Here is a 25,025-nt window from a genome sequence, read left to right as displayed (position 1 = left end):
GAAATTCACCGTGGCAGTCATGAGTGCATGCAGTATGACAGTGAATTGTTTTTTTTTTCCTTACTGTCCTTAATTATTGTGATACTTCCCAAATAAGTAAACTACCGGGCGTATTTCGACAAGTTTGCGGCGAAAAATGTAGTCGCTGGCCAGTTTACGTTTGGTACCCTTAAAAAGGACATAGGTTCCTGCGTATTAAATATAGCTAACATACTGAAATTGTTTTTAAAGCTGGTAGAAGATGTGGTTTATGATGTCAACTGCAATCACATGTTAAGTTAATATTGCACTGAGAGTTATTTTCATTTTAAAACGAGAAGTAGACAGTCACTGATCCAGCTGCAGTTTTAGCTGTGTACGGTATACGTAAATTTTTCTTGTCCACACTAACAGTTTCATTCAGGAAATATTAAATAACTAATTTGATTCACATAGTGTTGAACAAATGGCGGGTGTTACAGCGAGCAATGAATGAGAAATGGGATTCTGCTATTGATATAACTAAAGTACTGTGTATTTTGGATGTTTCACGCTTGCCTGTTTGCTCACCTATTTTAAGCTTATATAGTTGGTATTTCGTGACGCAGGCATTGTATATCAGGTAAAACGCCATTTTGTAACAGTTATTGCACAAATACATACGTTATCTTTGAAAAATGTCAATTTTTTTTTATTTTCCTGGACGAACAACGTTGAATCTGTGCAGTGACAACGTTCTGATGTTGAAAAACTCTGGTTTTTCTGTGTTACTTATTACTGAAGCGGAAACCTTATTTTCAGAAAGTGCAATCATATAGGTCAAAACACATAATGTTTACTACAATACAAATCTGCACAAGCAGCAGCAGCGGCAGAAGAAGGAGATAAGGAAAAATTTAACACTATTCCTGTTGCAGTTACGCGAAACATGTACAGTCAGCGTTGCGTTTGCTGCCCTCAGCCAATGGTTTTTGCAGGACAGAAGGGCAAATCCACTATTCACTCGGTGCTTGCTCTTAGAAAGTCCGTTTTTCAGCTGAGATATACTGCTACACGTCAAGTAAGGTTTTCTTCTTGGCTCTTTGAACTGGCAGAATTATATCCCACACGATAGGGAAAACTGTAATGTTACCTATCGGCAGATTTCTTTTCCCAGCTCCTCTTGGTTTCTTTGAAATGCTTTGACAAATCGACAGTTGCTGAATTATATGACTTTTCCTTCCCCCTATTGCAGTAGGGTTCTCAGATGAAATGTATAGTTATTTTGAATGAGCTCCTGTGCAAACCGTTGTCTACTGCGCTAAGCTCCCTGAAATCCTCTGGTTCCATCCCTCTGGTTCCATGTTGCTCAGAAGCTCCAGTTTTCTGGGTGAAAAGTTGTTTTGTTCCTCTCTATAAGGGCAAAATCTCCATGACATGGTAGGAAACTATGCCCTGTAACAAGGAATTTCTGGTCTGCAGCAGTGAAATGGTACTTCCGTGGTACTAGAGGGAGCTGTAGAGGGCAAAAAACTTTAGAGAAAGGCAGAGATTGGAATACATGCAGAAAATAATTGAGGACGTAGGTTCCAAGTGCTACTCTGAGATGAAGAGATTAGCACAGGAGAGGAATTCGTAGCGGGCCGCATCAAACTATTCAGAAGAATGATGCCCTCCCCCCCCCCCCCTCCTCCCAAAAAAAAAAAACAGTGAAATATTTACGGAAGATCAGATTTCGCAGAAGTGTCGTAATATTTTGAACATCTCTCACAACATCAGCAATCTTTGGGCTTACGTGCAAATGAAAATCATATGAAAAAGAAGAATTATGTTCGAAACATTCCAGTTACGTTGTTTTTCTCTAAATTTTGTTCTGCACTGTGTCTAAAGCGATATAGATACTCTTTTGAGACAGTCTGTAAAACTAGTGGAAATATTCGGGATACATGTTCTGTTCTTTAATTACGTCGACTGTGTCGTATTTTATACTTTTTTCATCCATAACGGGTGTATCCGATATGTCCTTCGCTGTTCGACATACGCGAAATACAAACGATCCATTGCGTCAATAGCTTCACCAGATGCGACGACATATTCTGATTTATTCGTAGTATGACCACGGTCCCGCGTCCTCCTGGCAGCGTCACGTCAGTATGGTTTACTCGCGCCCTGTCCGCGCCACGCCCCTGGCTCTTCCACGCCGGGCCTCCGAGTGAATTGGGCCTAGCACGGGTGGAACCGAAATCTTCTCCTTAGCTTACTGTCTCCGAGGTCCACGTGACTAGCTTGCAACGTAGGTTTTTCCCATAAGGCTCTGAAGATTTTTAATGTCAATGTTTCGCTGGTACAGAATGATACCGTTAAAAGTAAAGGACTACTATAAATGATTCATTAATTTTCAAAGTTCGATGCTTTCCAAAGTATTACAAAATGACAGCAAAGCAAAAAAAAAAAAAAAAAAAAAAAGAAAAAAAGAAGAGCTTTCGTGTGTTGGAATATACGAGATGTTTCCTGTGAAGGTAGTAAACGAAGCGCGGTCTAGGAGACCCCAACACGTGACAACAACAAAAAAAAGAAGGCGATAACGCAACCGACATCAAAACATTACGAGGTTACCGATTTCAGAAGGGTAGGAGGAGTATGCGAGCATTCCGCTAGAACTGACCTGGGGGGACGAGTTCGAAAATTTTCGCGAGGCCTGAGAGACCGCACCGCGTGAGTTATGTTTAAATCTTTATTGAAATGACTTATCGTTATTTTTATTCAATTAATTGGTTTAAATGTAACATTTTCAATTTGTAATGCTCTGTTGCACCATTTTAATCATCGCATTACCTTTTTCATTTCCTCCAATTTTTTCATCCTATCATTCATTTTTCATTTGGATTCTTTCTTCGTGTGGTTACGAGTACAGTTATTTTTATGTATTAACCACGATTTAATTACTTTCGTTTCATCATCTTAGATTTTCGTCCATGTCATGTCATTCATTATTTATATTCCTCATTTTTCTTGAATTTCGTTTTACTTACAATGCCGTCCTTAGTTTCATCTTCGTTTGCATTATTTTGCCCATAGTGCAACTTGACTTTATCTCTGAAGTCGTTGTAAAATAATTACTATTCAAAAAATGTTTGTCTTGTAACGAAAAATACATTTTTAATTCCATTGGACAGTTAGTATAAATAGGCTATTACCTATTTTATTTTCTACTTAGAGTAAGTGAAAAAGTTGATGCTACGATTAAATTGACATAAGAGAGGATTGTAAATTAAAATATAGCATTAAAATCAATTAATTAAAATAATGATCAAATCACTTCTGTCAAGAACAAAAAATAAAAAATTTTAAGCCACAGGAAAAGAGTCGAACTCACAACCATCTACACATTAGGGATGTACTTTAACCATTACATTACATAGCCATTATGCACAAATATAAAATATTTAAGTCTGTACAGCATCACACAAAATTCAGAATTCTCTTTCGTCGATTATTCGCAAACGAGGACCCATAGGGCAAATGGCTGCAGGGGGTGATATCTGGGACCCCAGCCTACACCACCGTATGAATGGTTCCAAAAAGTCGATCCTATCCTTCCTAGTCAAATGTTATATTCAGTCTTACAATCAATCAGATGTTATATAAAAATTAGTCAGCTGTAACTTGAATATTTAGACCAGTGGGATACAATTTTATAACAAAAGACTGATTACTTCCAGTATTTTATTGAGCACAATGATTATGTAACGTTAAATATTTTTCTTTTGTGACACTAAAACCATAAATTTAACAATGACGTATTTTCTGCATATTTTTTCTGTCTGTATTAAAAGGGTTGTTGTAAATTAAACCAAAGCTTCTCTTGATGCTATAGTAATAAACAGATAAATGAAAGAAAATGGTAATTTGTTACTGCTACAGTTTATCTGCTTGTGCTTGCGGCTGTCTGCGTATGTCGAGGTTGTCATGGCACTTGGTTATACATTACGTGTAGCGATATATTGTTTTCTAGACTATTAGTTGTTCAGATGATATCAGCATGGAAGATAATTGAGGTATGACGCAAAACTTTTATTAAGATCGGCTTACTAACTGGAATTGGTTACTCAGTGACGAATTTGTGTCGGCAAAAGAGGAAAAATGTCAATTCGTACAAATATACAATGCAGTAACTGCTGGAGAGTTGCAGTGCTGGGTTAATACTCTCGGAAAGGTCTCAAGAGTCGCCATTTTACGTAGGATAAGTGTCTGATCGCGCTCTGTAGTTGTCAACTGGAGCACAAAAAGAGAGAAACCAAAGTTTTTGTCTAGCCTTGTGTAATTGTTGAAATACATTGACCCCTCTGACCTGGAGCAAACCATACAAAATTCTCCCTTCACTCACCTCGCCGATCTGATGTCACTCTAAACTTGCAGTTTTGTCTAGATGGGGAAATTTTACGACTGAGCTGCGACTATTTACTATTTGTCTACCCTCTTCTGTCAGCCTGCTTAGCAGGGTGGTTAAGTGCTCGCCTCCCATGCAAGCGGACCCGGGTTCGATTCTCGGGCGGGTAGGAGATTTTCTTCGCTCAGGGACTGGCTGTTGTGTTAGCCTCATCACCGGCGCACAAGTCGCCCAACGTCCCGTCGACTGAAATAAGGCTTGCACTTGGCGGCCGAACTTCTCCGAATGGCCGAATGGGGCCTCCCGGCCAACGATGCCATACGTCCATTTCATTTTTTTCATTTGTCTATCTTCTGAATAGTCTCTGTTTACACACATGCTGCAAAAACCGGATGACTTCGTCTGCTGCTTACAATGCTTAAATTTATCGAAGTTTCCTTCACTGTACTGTCACATTAAAGATGTGAATATTCTTTTTAATATCAGATCTAGAATTTGATTTGCAATAATTTGTTAATGCTCTGCGACTCAAATTTCTTACTATAATAGCATCGATTGTAGGGAATCAAAAGTAGGAAATAAAAAGTGGTACTGTAAGTACAAGCGAGGTAAGCTATTTGAAGCATATGAACTTGGTTCACAGGCTTCGTTTCATACGATCTCGTGTACCTGATACCAACTGATGTCAGGTACAACAAGTCGTGTGAAATGACACTTTTTGAAGCACTGTGCAATTTCCGCTATAGCACTGCTACGACTAGGAAATCACAAGGAGCAAGACCAAACGCATCACTACTGATCTCGGCAGCTAATCATAAAGAAGCAGTGATCGCTGTCAGAAATTTTGAGTGATACATTTCTAAATCTGCATGGATACTCTGCAAATCATATTTAAGTGCCTGGCAGAGGGTTCATCGAACCACCTTCACAATTCTCTATTATTCCAGTCTCGTACAGCGCGCGGAAAGAACGAACACCTATATCTTTCGGTACGAGCTCTGATTTCCCTTATTTTATCGTGGTGATCGTTTCTCCCTATGTATGTCGGTGTCAAAAAAATATTTCCGCATTCGGAGGAGAAAGTTGGTGATTGGGAATTTGTGAGAATATTCCGTCGAAACGATAAACGCCTCTCTTTTAATGATGTCCAGCCCAAATTCTGTATCATTTCAGTGACACTCTCTCCGATATTTCGCGATAATACAAAACGTGCTGCCCTTCTTTGAACTTTTTCGATATCCTCCGTCAGTCCTATCTCGCAAGGATCCCACACCGCGCAGCAGTATTCTAAAAGATGACGGACAAGCGTAGCGTAGGCAGTCTCCTTAGTAGATCTGTTACATTTAGTAAGTGTCCTACCAATAAAACGCAGTCTTTGGTTAGCCTTCCCCACAACATTTTCTATGTGTTCCTTCCAATTTAAGTTGTTCATCATTGTAATTCCTAGGTATTTAGTTGAATTTACGGCTTGTAGATTTGACTGATTTATCGTGTAACCAAAGTTTAACGAATTACTTTTAGCACTCACGTGAATGACCTCACACTTTTGGTTTTTTAGGGTCAAGTGCCAATTTTCGCACCATTCAGATATCTTTTCTAAATCGTTTTGCAATTTGTTTTGATCTTCTGATGACTTTATTGGGCGATAAACGACAGTGTTATCTGCAAACAACCTAAGGCGACTGCTGTTTTATATAGATAAGGAACAGCAAACGGCCTATAACACTACCTTGGGGAACACCAGAAATCACTTCTGTTTTATTCGATGACTTTCCGTCAATTACTACGAATTGTGACCTCTCTGACAGGAAGTCACAAATCCAGTCACATAACTGAGACTATATTTCATAAACACGCAATTTCACTGCAAGCCACTTGTGTGGCATGGTGTCAAAAGCCTTCCGAAAATCCAGAAATACGGGATCGATCTGAAATCCCTTGTCAATAGCATTCGACACTTCATGCGAATAAAGAGCTAGTTGTGTTTCACAAGAACGATGTTTTCTAAACCCATGTTGACTGTGTGTCAATATACATTCTCTTCGAGGTAATTCATAATGTTCGTACCAATATATGTTCCAGAACCATGGTGAATATCGATGTTAATGATATTGGCCCGTAATTTAGTGGATTACTCCTACTACCTTTCTTAAATGTTGGTGTGACCTATGCAACTTTCCAGTCTTTGGGTACGGATCTTCCGTCGAGCGAAAGGTTATATATGATTGTTATACAGTCTGGACCAGAAGACTTGCTTTTATTAAGTGATTTAAGTTGCTTCACTACTCCGAGCAAACTTACTTCTACGTTACTCGTGTTGGCAGCTGTTCTTCATTCGAATTCTAGAACATTTACTTCGTCTTCTTTTGTGAAGGCATTTCGGAAGGCTGTGTTTATTAAATCAGCTTTGGCTGCACTGTCTTCGATAGTATCTCCATTGCTATCGCGCAGAGAAGGCATTGATTGTTTCTTGCCGCTAACATACTTCACGTACGACCAGAATCTCTTTGGATTTTCTGCCAGGTTTCGAGACAAAGTTTCGTTGTGGAAACTGTTATAAGCATCTCGCATTGAAGTCCGCGCTAAATTTCGAGCTTGTGTACAAGATCGCCAATCTTGGGGATTTTGCGTCTGTTTAAATTTGGAATTATTTTCGTAGTTTCTGCAACAGTGTTCTGACCCGTTGTGTGTGCCCAGGAGGATCAGCTCCGTCGTTTGTTAATTTATTTGGTATAAATCTCTCAATTACTGCCGATACTGTTTCTCTGAATTTAAGCCACATCTGGTCTACACTCTTATTATTAATTTCTAATGAGTGGAGATTGTCTCTCAGGAAGGCGTCAAGTGAATTTTGATATGCTTTTTTGAATAGCTATATTTTTCGTTTATTTTTGGAGCATTTGTGGGTTACAATATTCAATCTCGCTACGACAACTAATCCCTGTACCCGTAATGATGCTCGATATTAACTCAGGATTATTTGTTTCTAAAAGGTCAAGTGTGTTTTCACAACCGTTTATTATTCGTGTGGACCCATGAACTAACCCCTCGAAGTAATTTACAGAGAATGTGTTTAGAATTTCGGATGATGTTTTATGCGTACCTCCGGAATTAAACATGTATTTTCGCCAACATATCGAGGGTAAGTTAAAGTCACCACCAACTATAATCGTATGAGTCGGGTATGTGTTTGAAATCAAACTCAAGTTTTCTTTGAACCTTTCAGAAACTGTATTATCTGAACTGGGAGGTCGGTAAAAGGATCCAATTATTATTTTATTCTGGTTTCCAACAATGACCTCTGCCCATACCAACTCACAGGAACTATCCAATTCAATTTCGCGACAAGATAAACCACTTCTAACAGCAACAAATGTAAGTAGGCTGTTTAGGTTTTTTTATTGGTAACGCCACCTCTGTATGAAAATCACTGGCTGTGCTGTGTGCAGTCTGTGGCTGCTTTGCATTGTTGTAATACTCGCCATTGTAGTGTTAGGCAGCTGGCTGTGAACAGCGCGTAGCGTTGCGCAGTTGGAGGTGAGCCGCCAGCAGTGGTGGATGTGGGGAGAGAGATGGCGGAGTTTTGAAATTTGTCATGAACTGCTATATTTATATATGATGATATCAAGGTAAATACATTGTTTGTTCTCTATTAATATCTTTCATTTGCTAACTATCCCTATCAGTAGTTAGTGCCTTCCGTAGTTTGAATCTTTTATTTAGCTGGCAGTAGTGGCACTCGCTGTATTGCTGTAGCTTGAGCAGCGAAGATTTTTGTGAGGTAAGTGATTTGTGAAAGGTATAGTTTAATGTTAGTCAGGGCCATTCTTTTGTAGGGAATTTTGAAAGTCAGATTGCGTTGCGCTAAAAAATATTGTGTGTCAGGTCAAGCACAGTCATGTATAATTGTTCAAAGGGGACGATTCATATGTCGACCCTTAGCCTAGGATACCTCACTGGAATCTTCTGATTTTTTCTTGTAGTTTGTGTATTTAGTGTAGCTTTCGTTTATTGCTAGCGCGTAATTGTAGAGAGAATCCCCTTTGTAGTTGTAGCCTTTCATTGTTGTACAGTAAAACAGTTGTGGCATGCATATAGATTTGCACCAAGTATTTCGCAGCTACGCTTGCAATTAACTAGATATTATTTTCAGTGCTATGTTAATGTGTTCTCCTATTTTTGCACTTCAAATTGTGCTTTTCAGTGTTATCGTGTGAAATATTGTGACAATTATGGCGTGTGAAAAACGTAACACTAGGCTCCAAAGTAAATTGAGAAATGATAGTGACGACGAGCGTAGCTTGCCAGCACCACTGGGTAATGAATTAACTAATGTTCAAAGTAGTAATTTGGTAATTGCGCATAGGGAAATGGAGCGGGCGGCAAACAATGGTGTAGACAGTGAAACAGGTAGTGAACTGGGAAGCGTTATCGATCGATTGGTCGGCAACAGCTCGCCTCAGGAATCGGGAATGACAGAACACAATATTGCAAATACTGCAGACTCAGGTTTTGGGTTCTCACCGTTTTCTCAAATGAGTCAAGACACATTTTCCGCTTGTCAAAATGTGAATGTTGCCGGTGCAAATTCACTGCCGAAAAGCACTGAGGAACATGTTTCAGACACCAGTGCATTGTTATTACAATTAATGCAACAAATGGGACAAAAGCTTGAAAAGTTAGACACAATGGAACAAAATCAGAGACAAACACAGCAAAAGTTAGACACAGTGGAACAAAATCTTCAAAAGTTAGACACAATGGAACAACACCAGAGACAAACACAGCAACAGTTAGACGCAATGGGACAAAATCTTCAAAAGTTAGACACCACACTTGAACAAACACGTGAAGATTTAACTAGTGAGTTACATAACATTGAATCGAAATGTCAAAAAGTCTGTAATGACATAAAAACACAAATTTGTGAGCATTTTCAACCCATTTTTTCGCGGCATGAAAATGTATTACAGAATCATGAAGCAGCCATAAAAGAACTGCAAACCATCGTTCATGAAAATAACAACACCTTGCAAGCTAAAATTGACTCAGTTGCATCTACCGATTCGGTTACGCAACTTGCAAAAACTCAAGAAAACTTAAAGGACACAGTAGATACGATTTCAACACAAATGGACACTCTGAAACTTGGTTCAGAAAAACACGCTGAGGAAATGTGTTCACTATCGGAGAAAGTAGCCGAACTTTCGGATAAGGTCACTAACTTATCTACAAAAGTAGATGATGATCTGAATGACACAAGACCTGTAGCCTTCACTGACACAGAAGAGTATGAACAAATTAGAAAATTCAAACAGAATCAAAATCAAATCAATACACAGTACAAAAGAGAAATCCGAGAAGTACAAGATCAGCTGACACAGGTAATACAAGAATTACGTATTTCAGAGGATACTCGCGCCCCAATACGGGAAGAGGGACACAGAAATACGGAACAGCCACAAAATAATAACACAGGGCATTTCGGAAGTTATGAAAGAAATTGGCAAGGTGCACCGAATTTTGAAATGGAACCGCCGAAACGACGTAACAATGACCGATATGCGACTCGCCGACATGATGACTTTGACTATAAGCTGTTCATTACTACACGTAAATTCAAAACATTTAAGAATTCTGGCAACGACATTCATCCACAAGCATGGCTCCATCAATTCTCTCATTGTTTTCCTCCCAACTGGTCATTAGAGCACAGATTAGAATTTATGTGTGGCTACTTGGAGAATGAACCAGCTGTAAGAATGCGATCGGTAATTCACGATTGCCACAGTGAAGGAGAGTTTTACCATGCCTTCCTCTCAGCATATTGGTCTCAAGCCACACAAGACCGTGTAAAAATTAGCATCTTGATGATGAAACACTTTGAACAATCTGAATTTTCCAGTCTTGTCAAATATTTTGAAGACATGTTGCATAAGAATCAATATCTTTCAAACCCATACAGCCCCTCAGAACTCATCCGCATTTGCTTACTCAAATTACCTGAACATTTACGACATATTATTTTAGCAGGACGTTGCAAAGACGACATTGAAGCATTTCAGGGACTGTTACAAGAACTGGAAATTGACACAGACCGTCGCGGGATGCGAAAACAGGAAAACAATCACTACAGGTCACATCCGTCACAATTTTGTGACGACAGAAGCAATAACTGGACACGACAAGCCTATTCTTACAACGCAAATCGTGACCAAAACAGACACCACACCCATATGACAACCACTGGCAGAGTAATAATAGTTACAGAGAAAGATCGCATTTCCGTAGTAAAGAATATGACAGAGATTACCTTAGAAACAGACAATATGGGAACCAAAACAATTATTATCAAGGGAGACAGAATAACTTTAGACGCAACGGTCCAGCGCGCAGTTACGATTCAGGGAGAAATTCTCCACCACTTAACCGACAAGAAAGAAACTACAGGAACTACCGAGATGACGACAGACGATGTGATCGTAACAACAGACCTGAATTGCATCAGAACTGGCGGGATTCAAACAGGGCAGGGCCTTCTCGTCAGAGTGAATTTGTAGAAGTTAGGTCTCCTAATCCCAATAACGGCGCGCGCCAACAAAGAGACAGACAATGACTCGCACAGCAGGCAGCCGCGTGCGCCCGCTGGCTCCGAGAAAAATAACATAAGACGCTAGCCTGGAGAAAAATTTTAGCATTCTTTACCGATGTATACAACATGATAATTGCGTTGAAGTTGAAACTCTGCGTACTAGAAAGAGTAAAGGTTTACACCACATTTCACATGTAAAACCGTTTATTGAAAGATAATCTGCTTTTTAACTTTGTCTTTGCCATATAACTTTTCCCTTTACATTACTAGTATGCTGTGTTAGTCTTAAGAAACTGCTAACATACAACAATGTTTGAAGTTAAATATCCAGTCTAGAACCTAGGGAACATTTTTAAACAGAAATTACGAATGCATTGTTATAGTGAACAGACGACACAGTGTTGTTAATTGTACATTCTTGCTTGTTAGTTGTACGATTACGTAACGACTATCAGGCTTACATACTTAGGACACATACTGGTACTGCTAATGAGATTTTAATGCAACTTTTGGTTTACTTGAAAATACATTCTGGGTTTAAAGTACTTTCTGTGAGATACCAGAGGACACAGTGGTTAGTTTATGTAACAGCTACACGATGTTATCACGACGCTACTAATGAGTGACAATTTACAATGTTGCTTTTGCAGTGTATCTGTTTTATATCTGCACAGTTTTCTGAATTCTTCTGGGTAGAAAAACATGTTTTAGTAGTAACTTTTGTGGTATAGCAACAATGAGACAGCCTTTTTCGTGGCATAACAATACGTTACTGTACAGTACTTTCTTCATCACGCCAATAAGCATAATAACTACGATATCTATACGCAAAGCATTTCACTTTTGCTTATCATGAGGTAAGTACATTGACTTCTGCAGAACTTGGCTTTCGGAGGACGATAAGTACGACACTTCCACAGAATTATCTTACAGCAAGACGCACATTTAGCGCTACAGGACACGCATTTGAGAGATTTTGTACTTAAGCCATTTATTTTTCAAGATTTTTGAATTACAAAGAAAGTTTTCCGTGATATATTTCATTCCATTGCTGTAATCTGTAACACCTGAGGGTATAATTACATTAATCCTCAGGGGGGTACACGCTTACTTTGTGTACCATGTGTGTGGCAACCACAAGGAGCCCTAGCTAATATGGTATTTGCTTATACAACTTTACACATCGGTACCATATTTCTCTAACACATAATTACACAGCTATCTGATCATTTAACTGAGAGAGACAAACTTTTTTTTACTACATCAGTGACAGATGTTTACGTAATTATACCGTTGGATAACTTCACACTTACGAAATTGTATTTTGTCTGTACTTAGTGAACTGTTCATATTTTTTTGGAACCATTGTGATACTATGAGAGCTTTGAATGATGTATTTGGTATGGATTCATGATTTTTAAAGTACGTTTGAGGCAGATGACACTTTTGACATGAGCAGAGAATTTTTTTAATTATTGGAGGAAGCTACGACGATTTTGAGATTTGACTGAGGTGTTATGATGTTATTTTTACGACGACGATGTGTATTATGCTGCTGAGGTATGTTTATGATTAATAGGCTGAGGCTATATGAGTTATTTGATTATGCTTCATATTTATAATGACGAAATATTGACGAGTGTCGATGGATACGTATATGTGTAATAAGGTAAGGAGTAATGAATAGTGATTAGGGACTCTGACTTATGGAAAAGGATGTTGGAAACCAAGAATCATACTTTAGAATTATGAAATGTGTGTACATGTGTGTAAATGCGTGAATGTATCACAATGCCGGCGAAAATTTTTTGGACAATGTTATATTCATAGGATTTTCTTTCTAGAGATTTGCAACGCTAATTCTTGACCTGTGAAATATTTTTATGTGAGACTGTCACTGTAGCAGAAACTGGTGTCGTAAATATTTCCGTAAGAAAATTAAGTGACCACCTGCACGTAATTCGTCGTGGGCACGCAGCTGTGTCAAACACCTGGAGAACAAGCCATTAGGGTGTACCTTTCCGGAAGCACAGGTAGAAAAAAAAAGAAAAAAGGCAGGCCTTTATCCTCGCCATTGGCACTCCTTTAGAGAAAATATTGCAAATGCGACACCCTCATTACTTCCATTAACCTTGCTATTGACATTCCTTTGTAGAAAGCATCGCAAATATTACACGCTCATTACCTGAAAACATATGATTACTCGTACTTTGTGCTAATTACTGCAATGCTTATGAATTGATGGGAAATATTCGTACATCTGCACACCTGATTATGACAAGTGTCTTTCTATGAGAGTTGAGAGCTACTGACTTACGAAATGCCACATGACTATTGAATGATATTTTTATGCTTTGACTTTCATAGTTGCTTATTTCATTTGATATCTGGTTTCCAGCTGTGTTGCAGCATTGCTTTTATAAAATGAAATGCATTTGCTAATGTGAACACTTTCTGTCAACAGATCTATTAAATAATTATTTTATGATCCACATTCTTTAAAAAAGGAGCACTTGGAAAGGAAAGAACAATAAGAAGGAACTAGTAACAGTAACACATAATTTTCTTTTCAAGTACATGGTAATATTTTTTTTTACAATAAGTTGTTGTGGTGCACCACTTTAATTACTTAGACATTAAGATGTGATTATACATTTCCCTTATCTGCATTGTTATCTTTAGTGTACTATTTTTTCTGCTTGAGCTATGTCATGTTTAGATATAAGCTGCTGTTTGCCAGGCATAGCGCTACTGAACTTTAATTTGTGTTACCCTGCTAAGCCAGATTTATTTTTTTGTTGCTGCACATTGGCTCGTATTAGTTGTAATGTTGCATTGCTTGGTAATTTAGATTTACTGTAGCTTGCTTTGCAATTTTCCAATTTTTTGGTCATTGCTGTTTGTGTTAATTGTTTTGCGCTGCTGCATTGCCTCGTCCCTTAGTTTAGCATCTGAGCTCAGTAGATTTAAGTTAGCTTAAGAGGGGGTAGACTATATAAGAAACTAACTATTATAAATTTATAAGAAATAGGATACTGTACAGTGGAGAAGAACTATTATTGACAGAGGATGTGAACAAAATACAGAAAGCAGGTATAGATAGGACTTTTTGGGAATAATGATGAACACAGGGAGATCTCCATGCAAAATACTGCAGTAAAACAAACCCTGTCCTTTCCCTTTTGTGTTATCCTACTATATGTTTGTGTAGCCTTGTGTATTTACGTTTTTCCTGTATTTATATGTTTATCTGATAAGATTTATGTTGTAGAATTTTTCTAATACTAAGCTACATTCACTATGATGAGGAATACTGTTATCCTCAAATATAATTGGCATTAATAATATGTTATGTACCTTGTAAATATGCTTAGACATTATTTATTCTGTTTTGTTTTAATGTTCATGTGTAAAGTTGATGTTTCAAAAGTTATTCTGATCTTTTATGTATGTACTCATGTCATAATTCCTGTAACACTGATGTATATGTCTATTTCTATTCTTTTGTAAAGCCTGTACTACAAATGTTATCTATATTGTTATGTTTTTAATGATGTAATTTGTACCTTTATCGTATTCTTATGTTATAAAATTGTAATTGTCACCAGTTCATGATATTATTAACTTGTTAGTTACATTTCACTGCACACGTTTCTGTTGGTCATAGTATATGGACAATATGTGAGAAGTTGGGACTGTTAGTGTTTGCACGTGTGTTAATGATTCAGCAAGGGACTGGATAACAGCATTGCTGGTTGTAAAGACAATTCCAAAAACTTTGTGAGTGCACAAGTGGTGGTTATGGACTTGCTATATTATCCGCAAGACTCTTCAACGGTGATTGTGCACCTGCACAGTCACAACAGATGGCTGCTGGCTATCTCTCCAAGGACTACAGTGGGTCTGCATCTATGATGACCCACCAACGCCATTATTTCTACTAGGACTACAGTGGGTCTGCATCTTTGATGACCCACCAATACCATTATCTCTACAAGGAATACAGTGGGTCTGCACCTCTGGTGGCCCACCAATACCACAATCTCTACCAGGACTCCAGTGGGTCTGCTCTGTGATGACCTACCTACCAATATTCTTCAAAACTTCGAATGACTCTGCTGTGGGTTTGCTCCATTGTCGCCCATTACCTGTCAGCATGTCAAGAGTCAGCACTGTCTTTCCATTGGAAGGACAACACTACTTCTTCAAGACAGCATGGAAATCCACTACTTCTGTGTGCATTTTCTTTTACTGCTCAGACTTTGAGAAAAACACTGCAATTTTACTGTGACGAATGATGAGGACTGTCTTTATGGACTGTGAGAAAAGGTTAGCTTTTGACCAACATTGTATCAATAAGTGTGTGCATTTTATATCTTTGTTACTGTAATTGTGAAAAATTTTTGTCAAATCTGTATTGGCCAGTGCCCAACACCATTTGTAAAAATTTTTTGTGGGGAGCATGGGGGCTATGTAAGTAGGCTGTTTAGGTTTTTTTATTGGTAACGCCACCTCTGTATGAAAATCACTGGCTGTGCTGTGTGCAGTCTGTGGCTGCTTTGCATTGTTGTAATACTCGCCATTGTAGTGTTAGGCAGCTGGCTGTGAACAGCGCGTAGCGTTGCGCAGTTGGAGGTGAGCCGCCAGCAGTGGTGGATGTGGGGAGAGAGATGGCGGAGTTTTGAAATTTGTCATGAACTGCTATATTTATATATGATGATATCAAGGTAAATACATTGTTTGTTCTCTATTAATATCTTTCATTTGCTAACTATCCCTATCAGTAGTTAGTGCCTTCCGTAGTTTGAATCTTTTATTTAGCTGGCAGTAGTGGCACTTGCTGTATTGCAGTAGCTTGAGCAGCGAAGATTTTTGTGAGGTAAGTGATTTGTGAAAGGTATAGTTTAATGTTAGTCAGGGCCATTCTTTTGTAGGGAATTTTGAAAGTCAGATTGCGTTGCGCTAAAAAATATTGTGTGTCAGGTTAAGCACAGTCATGTATAAATGTTCAAAGGGGAAGTTTCACAAACACGCCACCGCCAACCGTGTTTAGCCTGTCCTTTCGGAACACCGTTAGGTTCTTCACAAAAATTTCGGCTGAGCTTATATGCGGCTTTAGCCAGCTTTCAGTGCCTATAACGATTTGTGCTTTCTATTAGCGCTTGGCGCTCTGGTACTTTACCATCACAGCTACGACAATTTACAACTGTTATACCAATGGTTCCTGTATCTAGGTACGTTCTTCCTGTGTTCAGCCTGCACCCTTTGTGACTGAAGCCCTTCTTGTGCTTTCCTGAGATCCTCTAACCTAAAAAACCGCCCAGTCCACGCCACACAGTCCCTGCCACCCGTGTAGCTGCCTCCTGCGTGTAGTGGACACCTGACCTATTCAGCGGAACCCGAAACTCAACTACCCTTTGGCCCAAGTCGAGGAATCTGCAGCCTACTCGGTCGGAGAGCCGTCTGAGCCTCTGCCTCTGATTCAGCGACTCGGCTGTCTACCAGAGGTCCGCAATCGGTCCTGTCGACTATGCTGTAAATGGTCAACTCTGCTTTCATCTTGCAGGCAAGACTGGTAGCCTTTACCACTTCCGTTAGCCGCTCGAAACCAGAGAGAATCTCATCTGATCGAAAGTGACACACACCACTGGTACCGACGTGAGCAACCACCTGCAGTTGGCTGCACGCTGTGGTCTTCATGGCATCCGGGAGGATCCGTTCCACATCTGGAATGACTCCACATGGCATGCACACGGAGTGCACATTGGGTTTCTTTCCCTTCTTGCCAACCACGTCCCTAAGGGGCCCCATAACGCGCCCAACGTTGGAGTTCTCAACTGTCAGTAATCCCACCCAATCTTAGCTATTGTCTCTGCTACTACGCAGAATGTCAGAGTACAGTACCCTCATATGTAGTTGTTGGTGTATAATTTTGTACATTTCGTCATTCAGTTAAAGTAAAAATGTTATAAATGATTCTAATGGAAATGCCCGGTCATCGAGGCCTCAATGCCCATTGTTATCTAAATAGCTCTCCAATCATTGTTCGCTTTTTCTTTCCAAAAGTAACATTTCTTCAATTATTTGTTAATTCAGTTTTTAAATATATTTTGCTTCTTTCGTTAGAAATGTTTTACAAGTAGTTATGCTTATTTTTGTTCAGAAGTAAACAAATTGATGTCGATGTAAAAACACAAATATTGACAATAGAACCACTCCTCGGGAGCCTACCATCGGAATTCATTACTTGACATAAAAGCCCATTTATAGTCAACCAACAGATTCAAAATCCTGAGGCATCTACCCTCTATATAAAATACCCTCAACCTTTTGTGATCCGTGGACCTGATTGACGTACTTATTTACGTTCGCTGTTCGCCTCGTCACGACGCGATAGCAATTATCCTAGCGCAGAGACCCCAAACTATAGCGACCGTGACTTTAATGTTTATGGGGTGACGCATCGTTATGAATAGAATTCTTTTCCCAACACATTACTTCTCAAACCACGTGTTTTTGAGGAAGCGTTCATTTTGGATTCACCCTGAATTTCTTCCGCGGGCCGGATTGAAACCAACCACGGGTCGGCTATGGCCCGCAGACCGCCCGGTTGCCCGCCCGTGATCGCGCTACAGCGGCACGACGGTAGAATCTGTAAGTGGGCCTACCCATCGCTCGTTAGCTGGCGGAATCTACCACGTACGTGTGATGAAGACACCACAGCGCCTGAAGATGGACACCACAAGATTCGATGGGTCATTGTTCGTGGTTGGAAATAAAGCTCTTTCTAATTCAAGACTGAATTTTTATATACTGTTTTAACGACTATAATCATCTGAACAGGGCATCTTAAAGCTGATAAAGGTTAAAGAATATTTAAAACACTGACCTGCTTCATCCACTCCTTCTCGCTCTGCTCGATGACGTGCGCGTACGTGTTTCCCATCATGGCGATCAGCATGTTGAGCAGCAGGATGGGCACGAGCACCATGAAAATGGCGAACACTGTCTTGGCCAGCGTTGGGTATGTCGTGTGGCTCAGTTCTGCGTACTGCGAAACAACAAGGCGCAACACATTAATCGACACTCGTTCACAAGACATGTTGAACTACTCGAAGTAACGTAAAATAATTGCAACAATGAAACAAAATTTATGTGACATATAATACATGTAGCTTCGAAAGCCACCATTCTTTAGTTGAAAGTTTCGTATATTGAATGGTTTGTTTCATAGCAGGATAAATATATTGATGTGTCCTTCAAGTTAATTTATACTACGCAGCTTAATCAACATTGGAACAGAGATTTATGGACGCTGGTCATCATTTAAAACTTTACGCTATCATGTAACACTACTGAAGTGTGACTGCTTCATAACTGCGACGACCTGATTGTTTGCTAATAAACGCAGTTACCTATTTTTCGAAAGTGACGAAGATATCACAGCTTTACAGTGGAAAATGCTGTGGCATTAACTGTATGTGTTCGCCAAATTATAATTCAATTTATGTCCATGCCTCTATTAGTGCAGAAGGGTTTCAATTTTCATTAGAAGACGGGAAGTATCTTTTTGGTTTATATTCTAGACATCAACTAATAGAAGTCAATAAGTGGCCTAGATAAAAGAAATTAGTATTGCAGCTATGTAGCTAACGATCTACAGATCAAAGGCATAGGGACGATCATTAAAGTTTTATAATGTATGGTAAATCAGCGACAACGGGGCAACATTTGTGTTTTCTGAGTCTTCCCTGGTGCTATAAACAGAAGGTCTTCCTGTTTGTATCCAGCCAGACAAATAACTGTAAACAATTGTATTATTCTATATAAAGTTTCACATCCTACTTGAAACGCTGGTGAATGGTTTCATGAACTACGTTTGCAATTTACACTCAGGAAAGTCCCCTCATATTAAATAGGGAGTTTTCCTCTATTTTAGATGAACGTGTCTTACGTGATATACATTGGCTAATTTTGTGTACAGTGTGAACTTCAGCCTTAAGTTGGAGACTTTAAGAGGGGCGTTCAGTAAGTATGCCAACACATTATTTTCTGAAAGAAGATTGGTTTTATTCAGGATTCCAATACATCATATTATCCCCCACTCTGTAGGCTACAAAACCGTATTTTTCAATGTATTCTCCGTTCAGTGCGACGGCCTGGAAGCCGGCACGTTACCATTCTACTGGTCGACATCGGAGCCAACGTCTTGGTGCATCAGCAAACTCCCCACGATCCACGTACTGCTTCCCACGGAGTGCATCTTTCAAAGGGCCAAACTGATGGAAGTAGGAAGGTGCGAGATCCAGGCTGTGGGGTGGGTGAGGAAGAACACTCCAGTGAAGTTTTGTGAGCGTCTCTCGGGTGTGCAGCTTTGTGTTGGACCTTACAGAGTAGGAGATGTTCGTTCGCATTTTTGGGGCGACTAACAAAGTGAAGTCGTTTCTTGAATTACCCTGGGGTAGCACAGAATACTTCAGAGTTGTTCTTTGCACCATGAGGGAGAACATCAGAGAGAATAACCTCTTCAGAGTGCCAGGAGACCGTCGCCATGACTTTACCGTCTGAGGGTGACGCTTGGAACTCTTCCTTCGGAGAAGGGGTGCTATGGCGCGATCCCGTGGACTGCAGTTTTGTTTTCGGTTCGAAGTGAGGTACCCATGTTTCATCGGCTGTGACAATGTTCGACAAAAAATAGTCAGGATCAGCCTCTTAACACGCAAGCAATCCCGACAGATGGTCCTTCGTTGCTCTTTATTGTCTTCTGTTAGGTGGCGAGGAACCCAACGTGTACACAGCTTCGAGTGCCCCAACTGGTGGACGAGTGTGTCAGCGCTACCAGCAGAGACGTCCAGTTGAGCAGCAAGGTGTTTACTTGATTGTGAACCGTCGACTACATAAAACGAGAGTGCCCGCATGTTCTGACATTCCGGCAGTCTCAGCCGTGTACGACCGACCGGCCGGCACGCGGGAGATGAGACAGTTTTGCGCGATCTTGCTGCGATGATGTCAGACGCCCCGCCCAACGATTCAGCGTTGTTTCTTTCGCTACTACATCTCCGAACACATTCTTCAAGTGCCTATGAATATCTGCGATGCTCTTGTTTAGCGGCAAAAGAAACTCAATGGCAGCTCTCTGCCTGGAACGCTCTTCCGTTAAAGGCGACAGTTTGTAGGCTACGTATAGCGCTGCAACCAATGGGAACTACTCGAAACTACAGGGGCTAAAGAGGGAATATTCAACGATGTTCCACAACAAATTTCGCATTTTTTCAACTGAAATTGGCTGATAAAAACTGAGTTGCATTGCTTATCGAAGGCCCCTCGTATATAATATATATAGTTACACTTATCTCTAAGTTTTTAGTGAAGGCGATTCAGATCAAAAGGTCTTGCACTCGAAATGGGACTTATCAGTAATGTCAGTAGAATGATATTTTTGGGCGACTCGGGATGTTTTTTCCCTCGCAATGGGCTCCTTGGTCAGTGAAGTTATTCTGTCACTTCCTTAATGTCTTTTCTTTTTCTTTGATGCCATTTATTTGCTTTTTCTGTTTGGCGTCTTGTAAGGGTTTTATCTTGGTTTTCTTGTTTACTTCGATTATATGTTTACAGTCCTTCTGATCAACAGCGCATCTTTTTACGACAAAAAACTTATCTGGAAGTAGCTTTTTATGACTAAAAATGTATCTAAAGTAACAAGACGGACGCAACACAACATAGTTATCAAACCAGTGTTCTTATGGGGTTGGCACACACATTTTAAACAGAGAAAGAAGTCTAATTAGGTAAATTTTGAATCCAAATTATATTGAAGAAGGAAGATACAGACTACGAGTGAAAGAAATAATACCAACATTTTTCGGATATAAGTGTTATTAAAAGGATGTAATATTATATGGAGACCGTGGCAACCTTTTATTTACAGCTCGTACAAAATAGATACGTGTTTCAACGGTTTACTGACCTTCAAAGTAGTCACCAGCATCGTGTATAACGCGTTGTCAGCGATGTGAAAGTCGTAGGATACTGTTAGCAGTGCCAGTTGTGTTGACACTTCGAGCGGCGCGGTCTGTTGCCCGACGAATCTGTAGCAGTTCTGAAGCGAATGCTATGAAGTGTCTTCTTGAGTTTAGAAATCGAGTTGAACTCACAGGGGCTTAAGGCAGGGGAGTGCAGTAGGTGGTATAGCACTTAAAAGGAGCCCCATCAGTCAAACAAATCAGTAAAAGCTTGTATTGTACGTGCTTAAGCGTTGTCCTGCAAAATGATGGTCAGGTCCTGCAGAAGGTGTCATCACTTCTCTCACTAAGCTGGTCGTAGGTTGTGTTCCAAAAATGAACAGCATAGAGACAGAAGTGATGACACTTTCTGCAGGACCTGACCTTCATTTTGCAGGACAGTGCTGAAGCACTTACAGTGCAAGCTGTTACTGATTTGTTTGACTGATGAGGCTGCTAAGTGCTATACCACCTACTGCACTCCCCTGCCTTAAGCCCTCGCGAGTTCAACTCGATTTGTAATCTGAAGGAAACACTTCACGGCATTCGCTTCAGAACTGCTACAAATTCGTCGGGCAATAGACCGCGCCGCTCGAAGTGTCAACACAACTGGCACTGCTAAGAGTATCCTACGACTTCCACATCCCTGACAACGCGTTATACACAATGCTGCTGAATACTTTGAAGGTCAGTAAAACTTTGAAACACGTATCTATAAAGTTCTAGCCCTCGTATATATATATATATATATATATATATATATATATATATATATATATATATATATATATATATATATGTGTGTGTGTGTGTGTGTGTGTGTGTGTGTCTGTGTCTTCTTTCCGAAAGAACAGACACCATTTTCATTTGTTTATCCAGTGGCCATTGTGAACTATGACACAAAGTATTCACAGACCTTGGCTGCAAGAGGGTATTGATTGACATCATTGGGGAAAGTTGAAAATTTGTGTCGGACCAGGATTTGAGCCCAGGTTTCCCGCTTACTAGGCAGATGCTGTGACCACTAAGCAATCCTGACTCAGTGGTCATCGCAACTGCACGGACTTTCCTAGCGCGCCTCCCGCCAGATCCAAATTCTCAACGTATCCACGGACTACAAATGTAGTGCCGTCTGGCCATTATTCTCATTACTTTCGGCATTTCATCAATTCCCGTGAGAGCTCGAGCTTGGTGTGCATTCGCACTGAAGAGGTCATTAGCCGCCCTCACCTGAATTATATTTCTGGTCTATCTTCTATCGCACATGTCCGAAAGAACAAACACCACATATGTTGACTTACAATTAATCACAGGTATATAACAATGTCTGTGAAGAATGCTCTTTAGCTATGGAAAACAGAGATGAATTACGCATTTTCTTTCCTTTTAGGGACGGTCAGAGGACGTGAGTCACTTACGTTGTAGTCTCCCAGGGTGATCTGGAAGAGCGCCATCCAGGTGGTGGGGTAGGAGTGGTAGAGCGACGTCTTCACGCCGGGGAAGCCCTTGTACAGAAAGTAGAAGGACTGAGAGAAGCCGAACAGCACAACCGTGTAGATGATGCCGAACGTCAACATGTCACCGGTGATCATCGAGTACACCATCGTCACGAACGGACCAGTCAGCCGGATGGCCCTGCAACCACGTTAGTAAATGACGTCTCTGGACTACACACCTAGTATACCACGTCCTGAAAAATAAATGTTGGCGAAAAATAACAAGCTTTTCAAACTGTTTCTGACCACTCTGTTTATATGATCGGGACACTGCTAGAAAACTAAACTAATCACAATCAATTGTTAGCTTTCCTGTCATGTTTGTCTTAATGTTCTAAGTTAACTTTGGTTTGGTAATGTAATAAGTCGTATTGTGCAGATACTTTAAGGTCACACAAAAGTCAACATCGTTTATGATTTGTAATGGATAAATATGGTGATTAGTTTCTGCAGTTTCGTACGATGTTTATGGACGGTTTTGATCACAATGATGGTCTGTGGCTGCTAATGAGCTGTCTTCGGGTTCACTTTCACGCTAGTTGCCCTGTACCGTGGAAGGTTGCAAGCTGTCTGGCTTGCCTCCTTCCATTTATACTAAATTTATCCACCCGTTGTCACGACTGGCGATGGGCAGGACACTTTAGTTCCATCTACGTAAAGTATTTTAGAAAATTTCAGTTGTCCTCGGTAGAGGGGCTAGTAGTTCCAGTCTGCGAATACGTGAGAAATGCACAGCTCGCACGCTCCTCCGAATGCGGCAGGTGTGTCGCGGACACTCAGAGCTTTCTGCTGACTTGCGCGTGTCAACTGGCCACTGAGGGGTAGCTTACGGAAGCTGCCTGTCCTTTTTACTAAGTCGGGGTTAGCGGCCTGTGTGACGACTCGGCTCTTGAGATAGCAGTTTCAGCTGCTTGCTGGGACACCACAATTAATGGCGGAAAAGAACAAGTCTTGGAATGTAGTTTGGTCTCGTCAAATTCGGAAGTGTTAAAGTACGCTCTGATTCACCCGTTGCCGGCTGATGTCAGATGGGAATTTCTAGGCGAGGAAGATGTGTTCTGACTGGCCCGTAACTGACGACATTCCGCGGTGCGGATTTGTTAAACGTGGCATTGACACATTACTGGCGGAAAGAGTTACATTTTTTTCTGATTGGCGTTTGCGGACAATTTGATGAAACTGCTGCATGAGGAGCTGTTAGAAGAAAAAGACACACTCTTGATTTGATGGTGGACGGAGACAGGTCGCTGGCTGGAGATGTCGTGCCGTTTGGAAGTGTTCGAGGCATGACGAGCGAGATTCTGGTTCTCCTCTACGACCACGGTCCTCCAACTCAGCGCCTCAGCAGATTGGTGAGAGTATACAGCAGCACGGGTCACTAGGTGGGGTTTTAGAGTATATAGGAAGCGTACCATTGCCACAGTTCTACTAAACCCGATTCATGCCTTAGTAGACGGCCTCTGTGGCCGAGCGGTACTAGGGGCTTCAGTCCGGAAGCGAGCTGCTGCTGCGGTCGCATGTTCGAATCCTGCCTCGGGCATGGATGTGTGTGATGTCCTTAGGTTAGTTAGGTTTAAGTAGTTCTAAGTCTAGGGGACTGATGACCTCAGATGTTAAGTCTCATAGTGCTTAGAGCCATTTGAACCATTTTTGAACCATGCCTTAGTATTGTTTGTTGTGAGAATCAGTCGATCACTGGAGTTTCTAAATTAATCGCTGGGTTGTATTGGATTAATGATTTGATGTGCAGCTAGGATACGGTAGCCATCCCTCCGCTTGCCTATCTTGTTAGTTGTCGTCGGCCGTTAACTTTATTTTTCGTGGATTGCTGATGCAAATAGATGCAAATACTTTATAGTTGGTTAATATAATAAATAATCGGTTTATGTTTCACTTGCACTTTTAGTTGAAGGAGCACGCAGTTCCCTTCAGTTTACTGATTTATTCTATTGATTGAGTGGATAGTTATATAGAAGGATTATTTCAATTATCGACCTTATGATTCTGTTTTAGGGCATTTCAAGATTCCGTTGCGTAATTTACGGATAAAATGGAGTCTTCAACGGAGTAGGGCAGAGTATAGATAGATCCATTACTCTGATAGGTTTCACAGTCTCACACACTGCGGTATCTTGCAACCATATCAAAGCGGAACTGCCAACTAGCACAACCATTCTCTCATTCTGTAATAAATTTAGTATACACATGCTTTAGTCTTTCCACACACATTAATAGAGTCATTTGTAACAGTAAATCCTTATAAGTGCAAATCCATCTATAGTATCCTTCCATAAGTGAGAAGTTTCGAACTTTGGTAAAGAAATAAAACATTTGACCACCTGGAGAAAGGTACAGATCATAATGTTATGTCACTTCTATAGACGCCGTTAGCACTATGTGACATTAGTGGAACCTTTAATCGGTGGTATAGCTTTTAATTTCCCAGATAGAGGTAGCAGACTGGTTAAGATACAGAGTCCTTCACCGCTCATTGTTGAACCTCTGAATGTTGTGGAACAAGTGCTTAGCAATTTAGCTGTAAGATATGAACGACAGTAGGATCGAAATTTACTTACTGTCTGTCTTTT

General features: G+C 40.4%; 1 protein-coding gene across 1 annotated transcript in view; it reads right to left on the bottom strand.

Moving 5' to 3' along the window:
• LOC124736535 overlaps nucleotides 1–25,025 on the bottom strand; it is a 264,204-nt gene that overhangs the window by 134,424 nt on the left and 104,755 nt on the right. Inside the window, exons 10-11 of the mRNA XM_047248575.1 lie at nucleotides 22,360–22,576; nucleotides 17,830–17,991 (exon numbers count right to left, since the gene is read on the bottom strand). Of these exons, the coding sequence (XP_047104531.1) occupies nucleotides 17,830–17,991; nucleotides 22,360–22,576 (379 nt within the window). The remainder of the gene's footprint in view (nucleotides 1–17,829; nucleotides 17,992–22,359; nucleotides 22,577–25,025) is intronic.

Source organism: Schistocerca piceifrons, chromosome 1 (genome assembly GCF_021461385.2).
Source record: "Schistocerca piceifrons isolate TAMUIC-IGC-003096 chromosome 1, iqSchPice1.1, whole genome shotgun sequence".
Taxonomy (NCBI): Eukaryota; Metazoa; Arthropoda; class Insecta; order Orthoptera; family Acrididae; genus Schistocerca; species Schistocerca piceifrons.
Note: the sequence above shows the minus strand (reverse complement) of the source record. Positions and strands in the feature narration are given on the sequence as shown.